At 42.1% G+C, this 6721-nt stretch overlaps 1 protein-coding gene across 1 annotated transcript; it reads right to left on the bottom strand.

Annotated features, from left to right (window-relative positions):
• Positions 1-3615: 3615 nt before the first annotated feature.
• Positions 3616-6155, bottom strand: LOC109204727 (homeobox protein otx5-B). Its single transcript, XM_019366286.2, has 3 exons — positions 5949-6155; positions 5307-5491; positions 3616-4911 (listed from the first exon to the last, which is right to left on the bottom strand). The coding sequence occupies exons 1-3, from the start codon at positions 5968-5970 to the stop codon at positions 4231-4233; spliced, it is 888 nt and encodes a 295-aa protein (XP_019221831.2). The 5' UTR covers positions 5971-6155; the 3' UTR covers positions 3616-4230.
• Positions 6156-6721: the final 566 nt, after the last annotated feature.

Genomic DNA, 6721 nt, shown 5'->3' with positions numbered 1-6721 from the left:
AAACTCACTTGGGTACCCATCAGGGCCCGGCGCTTTTCCTGTCTTCATACTCCGAATTGCTTTGTCTATCTCCGTGGCAGATATGGGTTCCTCTAACCTATCTCTATCTGCTGCCTCTAGTGGTGGTATTTCAAGGTTTTCAAAAAAATTCTTCACTCGGTCCCTATCATTTATTTCTGAGGTATACAAGTCCTCATAAAAAGATTTAAATTGATTGTTAATACCCTTCTGATCTATAATTTTATTACCCACATTATCTCCTATCTCTACTATCATATCAGCAGCTGCTGATTGTTTCAGCTGGTAGCTCAGGAGTTTACCGGCACGCTCACCATGCTCATAGAGATCTTGTCTTGATCTAAGATATGAATCCTCCTCACGCTGACTTGTCAGGATGTCATATTCAGTCTGGAGCAAAATCCTTTTTCTATGCAGCTCCTCAGATGGAGTCATAGAATTTGCCCAGTCAACTTCTTTTATTGCTTTCATTAATTCTGTGGTACGTTTCATTTTTCTTTTCCTTTCAACAGCACTGTATGAAATGATTTGTCCGCGTATATACGCTTTTAATGATTCCCATAAAGTGCCACTGCTTATATCAGGAGTATCATTAAGATCCAAGAAAAAAACTATTTGTGAATTAATGAATTCTTTAAAATCATCATCAGCCAATAATCTACTATTAAGACGCCACATCCTCTGAGGTGGTGTATAGTCAGGGAATTTAAGTTTCAGTGTGACCGGGCTATGGTCAGATAGTACTATACCAGGGTACTCTACATTCATTACCATAGGGGTCAATTTATTGTCTAACAAAAGATAATCAATTCTAGTGTAAGTTTGGTGTGGCGGGGAATAAAAGGAGTACTGTCTGGTAGTCGGATTTGCATATCTCCATGAATCGAATATACCATATGTCTTACAAAAGAACCCTAACGCATTGAGCAGATTTACTTAGCACACTAGGTGTTGGGCTAGAGCGGTCCAGAGTTAAATCTAGGACACAATTCAAGTCTCCCCCCAAAATCAAATTATGTGTGTCCAAATTAGGTAGTAACGAAAACAAATCCTTAAAAAATTGAACATTATCCCAATTGGGTGCGTATATATTTGCCAACACTACTGGCATATTGAATAATTTCCCAGCTACAATAACGTATCGACCATGTTTGTCTTTTATGGCAGTTGTTTCTATGAATTGTACATTCCTGTGTATAAGGATGGCCACTCCTCGACTCTTACTATCAAAATTTGAATGATAGATCTGGTTGAATCCCCCCCTACACAGTTTGAGGTGGTCCCTGTTTAACAAATGTGTCTCTTGCAAATATACTATCTCTGCTCCCTGGTCTCTTAAATGTGAAAAGATCTTACTCCGTTTAGCCGGTTTATTGATCGCCCTTACGTTCCAGCTCATCAAGTTTGTGCCCATTCTGCTCACATCCATGTTTGGTGCCATGCCAGGAGTCCACAGCCCAACATGCCCACTAAGCTCCTATGCCGTCCACTATCTGGATCACACCCTGAAGATCTGGCAGCAAGAACAGAAAAAATAAAGGGGCGGTGTCTGGGAAAAAACGGGGAAGCAACACACACACATACACAAGTAACACACAACACATTGCATATATGAACATGAATTCAAACACAGTGCTCTTTAACAAGCACTCTCGTGGCCAACCGGTCCACCATCTCCTACACGCCAAGCCTACCGTGTGCGGCTCCGTGCAAAATATCCCATGGTTCTAAAAATATAATATCACCCCTCTAAACTACTCACCTCCTAAAAGGAGGGGAAAAAAAAGAAAAAACAGTAGGGGGAGCTTGTAGCAAAAAGATCTTTGAAAATAAAATACAGTAATACAAAAATAACGTGTAAGTAGTATAAAGCAGGGCCACAGTATTTCTTAAACAAAATTTTCAAATATAAAACAATATAATGAGATAGTACTTTGTCAATATTGTAAAATCTAATCAACAATATCTTTCCTGAGACATTTAAGTCCTTACACCAGTGTAGCCCTTATACTTAGCCAAACTCAGACCAGCACATATACGTCACCCGGGATTCAGTGTCTTCTTGATGAACTCCATGGCGTCTTTTGGGCTCTCGAAGGTTTTCGTTTGTCCTCCTTCTGGTGTAATCACCAGCGTTGCCGGGTAACGGAGCCCATATCTGACCCCCCCGCAGGTACGCAGGAGGCTCCTTGCTTCTTTGAAGGCTGCTCTCTTGTTGTTTACTTCCTGGGTGTAGTCTGGGAAGATGTGAATCTGTCCACTCCGACCTTCTGGCGTTCTCTCCATTTCCCTCGCCTTCTTCAGTATCTCCTTCTCTATATAGTAGTGGCATCTCACCACGAACGCTCTCGGTGGAGCCCCGGCTCCGTCTCGTCTCGCGCCGAGTGTTCGGTGTGCTCGGTCAAGCGTCGGTGTCACTGATAGCCCCAGTTTTTCTTTCAGCAGTCCAGCTATGAACTCCGGCGGCTTCTTGCCTGTCTCAGCCCCTTCTCTTACCCCCACGATGCGTATGTTGTTGCGTCGTGATCTCGCCTCGAGGTCTTCACTCCGTCTCCTCAACTTCAGCATCTCCTTCTCCATTTCTTTCAGTTTCGTCTCCATGCTGGTTATACTGTCAGACTGATCGTTCAGCGTGTCATCCACTTCTTTTTTCCGCGCTTCCATCTCGTTAGCCAGACTGATGGTCGTCTCGCTTATCAGCCTCACCTCCTCACGTAGCAACTCAAACTGAGCTTTAGTGTTATCTTCCACACTCTTAGCCCACTTTTCCATCTCGGCTTTTGACTCTTTTCTTCCTTTTTCTATTTCTTCTTTGCATCTCATGATCTCGGTTTTTGTCTCCTCTCTGTATTTTGTAATACCAGCATTCGTTTTTTTGATCTCGGACATCATGTCTTGAGCCCACTGAGGCATGTTGTCGGCATGTGCTGGGCTAGCATTGGCTTTGCTAGCTGCGGCGGCAGGGTTGCTATCCGCGTGCAACTTTTCTACGCCGGCACGGGTCTGTCGGTTGGACATTTTCGGTCATAAATTGCCCCGTGAGCACACTCGTTCACTCCAAAGCACGAATCGTATTAAACGAGCTTCCTCAAAATGGTAGCAAACTGGCGATAGCACTATTTTGACTACTTTTACACGGAGCCTCCACACGCACATCTTCACACGGCGAAGCACATCCGGGACCCCGCCAAAGAGCTGATAAATATAAAAGCCTCTAATTAAACCCAAATAACTGAGTGGATATTTTTATCCACTCACTATGTTAACTGGAATTAAACTGAAAACTTAAACTAGCTGTGAAAAAAAAAAAATCTTTGTTTAAGTTGAGCTTGAAAAACTAAACTAATATAAAATAAAAATAATTATGTAGAAAATAAACTAAAACTTAATTGAATTCAAGGCAAAACAAACAAACAAACAAAGTAGAAATTACAGAATAAGAATCACTGTACACGACACCATGATGTTGCAGTACTATGTTGTAAGTTATGAGTCATGGATGCAATGTGAACGTTCATTTAGAATAAACTTTATTGGCAAAACATGCGAACATAATAACAGAATCATATTTATAACTGTATATTCTCTATATTATCATACACTATATGTCAGCCATACAACATAAGAACAAAGCTTAACAGAATCAAATATATTATATCAACATCTTCGTTTCCCAAACCAATAATTAACCTCACAGGGCTTCATAATCTTTACAGCAAACAACATCCTCTGTTGTCAGATCCTTAAAATTAATCAATCAAAATGGAAACATTATACAATAACATCTCTATATCTATAAATTATTTTTGTTAAAATTATTTTTTACATAAAGTCTTATTACAGATTAAATTTAATTTCAGCATTCATTAGGATTTAACATGTCTTTATATTACTCTCCATAATGTCTCTGCACAGAAAGAAAATCCCCTTTTTCTCATATTTACAACTCACAGGCACCATCTATGAGCAGAGCCAAATCTCTGGTCATGAATTAGCTGAGAGTACATTCTTGGAAAGGGGAAGCCAAGAAAACAGTATTATGCAATATAACGACTGATTTTTGTTTCTTTTTTTTTTTTCTTTTTTAAGTAAACTTGAAGAAAATCAAAAAACAATCCTAAAAATGTGCAGTAATTACTAATTACTGCAAAAACATGGCTATTTTGAAAATACGTCAAACACTTGAGCCATTAAAAATACTCATCATAGCCATCAGAAGTAAGGGGGCTCCTCTCCAGTGACTCCGTTGTCCAGTCCATTTCCTCCCAGCCATTCCTCATTCAGCTCCCACATAATATCTTGCAATGACAGCACTGGCAGTGAGCTATGCTGGACCACTGGCGGATGTCCTGCATCCCTGCCGTCCTCAAGAGCTGCTACAGTCTCCCCAATACTCCTCATCTGTGGGGTCGGAACTTCCAGACAACCCGTTGGGCTGCTCTCTCGGCTGCTGTTGAAGTATCCAGAATCAGGAGTGTCTGCTTCGAATATTTGAAGGAGGTCGTGTATGTCTGAACTAGGGTGCATGGAGGCTGCCTGGCTGGAGCTTGAGTTGTAGCTTACCATCTCCACGGAAGGCTGACGCCACGCAGGCACCCCAGTGTTGTTTTGGCAGCCTGGCTGAGGCATGTACTCCCACAGGTTTGAGCTGGGGTTACTGCCCATTGAGCCTCCTGGTTGAATCCCATATGAGGCTCCACACTGTCCATACATTGAAGTGGCATTGAAGGCAGGAGGAAACTGTCCATTGTTCAACACCTGCTGCATTTGAGGTGCAAAGGCCTGTGTGTGGCGGCAAGCCTGTGGACTGTGCGCTGGGCTCTGAGACTGCCACTGAGCTTTGCTGGATCCTTTTGATTTTAGGGTGCGAGCCCTTCGGTTCTGAAACCACACCTGGACGGGAAATGAAGGAAAAATACGTGAGCTTAGATTTAAAAGCAGTACAGCTAAAGCACTCTATTATGCTGTGTTAATAATCGTCTTTCTCTTTTAAGCGGAAGCTATCAGCTGTCAGTGTGTCTCTTCCCTCAAATAAGCTCCTGATAAAAACAGCTGGTGTTATCTCAACAGATAAAGACATACAGTGAGCGCGGTATCAAGTCCCCGCACAGCAACAGTGGAAGAGGTACAAAGTCCATGAGGGTCTTTAACCAGCTCGCAGGTCGAATAATGTCAAAAGTATTGTTATTTTATGTTAAAAAAAGGGAAATCCTAACCTAATCTAAACTTACAAGCTGTATTTATTTCATCATTATATTAATCTTGCTCCTTCATTAACAAATATTTACCTGGATGCGGGACTCGGGCAGGCCTGTGGTCTGGGACAGGCTCTCTCTGATGGTGATTCCAGGGTACGGGTCAGTCTCGAAGGTGGCGCGCAGCAGCTCCACGTGTTCTTTGGAGAAGCTGGTCCTCTTCCTGCGACTGGCGGTGCGAGAGGAGCCGTTGCCGGAGGACACAGGAATGGCGTCATCTGTGCAAAGAAGAGAAAGCAGATTGTTCCATCAGATCAGACGGGATATACAACCTATTTTCTTGCTGTACTATCTTTGCAGCTACATAAAGATGTAAAATGTGGTAATCCAGCTAATAGTTTTCTTGTGATCTTGTTGGTATGAGTCACTGTGCAGTGTCCCAGGAAGCTGACTGTTCATCCGGATGCAGTGTTTCCAGCAGGACAAATGTTTCTTCACTCATCTAAGTGACTCTATCAGTCTCCAGATATCACTTGGATGAGAAATGTTGCGTCTCAATGAACAGATTCAACTTTCTGGGATTTTAAAAATTGTCAACCTGGATGATTGAGCATGCAAAAAGCACGCCACACTTAGTGCTGTTTGCACCTGGTGGACTGTTTGACCCAGGTAGAAAAACCTGAAAACACACAGTTTAGTTTTTCTAAGTTTTCAAACCTGGAGAGGAGCTCTTACCATTAGAGGAGTCGTTCCACATGGCAGCAGCTAGAATGGATCTCTGGATGTGCAGCAGTTGAGAATGGAGGTCACTCGTCTTTCCCTCGAAGTGTCTCTGAGTGTCCCCTGTTTACCTCAGGTCACCTTTTATGAGCTGTCACCTGAGGCCTCCACAGGTGATCCCAGTGATGTCACGGCAGCTGGATGGCTGACTCAGAGTACCCCCACCCCTTGACTCCGCCCCCACCCACATACCCATTATCACCTAAATTGATTGATCGTCGAAACCAGTTAATTAAAATACGACGTGCATGTGATTGTTTGCGTTTTGGGATTGTCGGCACATGATGGCCGCCCAAGAAACAGTAAACATACAGAGCAAGGTAGAGCACGAAGATTAGCCTGCAACTTTTCTGTGCACATATTTATATATCAATACACAGTTTCATATTTTTTATATATTCGTTTGTGTTTTTGCATATATTTTTATTGTGTTAGTGTTATATTTTATTTGTGTTAGTGCTCTGTGGTTTCATTCCAGTAATGTGGATGCATTGAAATGTGCAGCAGAAAGATATAATGTTATATTTTCACTTAAAGGAGGCCACTTTAGAAGCCACTCGTCTTTAATGCGAATATGACAGCAGGGAGTCATGTGATGAGTTTTAAACAGTCTCCTGATGATTAATCAAAACATTAACAATCTTGAAAAACAAACAAACACTTTTGTCGAATTGGAAAAGAGCACTCTGAGTTGAAGCTTGTCAGTGTCTTTGCTTTGCTCTTCATAT

The sequence above is a fragment of the Oreochromis niloticus genome, linkage group LG13, assembly GCF_001858045.2.
Source record: "Oreochromis niloticus isolate F11D_XX linkage group LG13, O_niloticus_UMD_NMBU, whole genome shotgun sequence".
Taxonomy (NCBI): Eukaryota; Metazoa; Chordata; class Actinopteri; order Cichliformes; family Cichlidae; genus Oreochromis; species Oreochromis niloticus.
The sequence above is the reverse complement of the archived record's forward strand: the minus strand, read 5'-3'. Positions and strand labels throughout refer to the sequence as shown.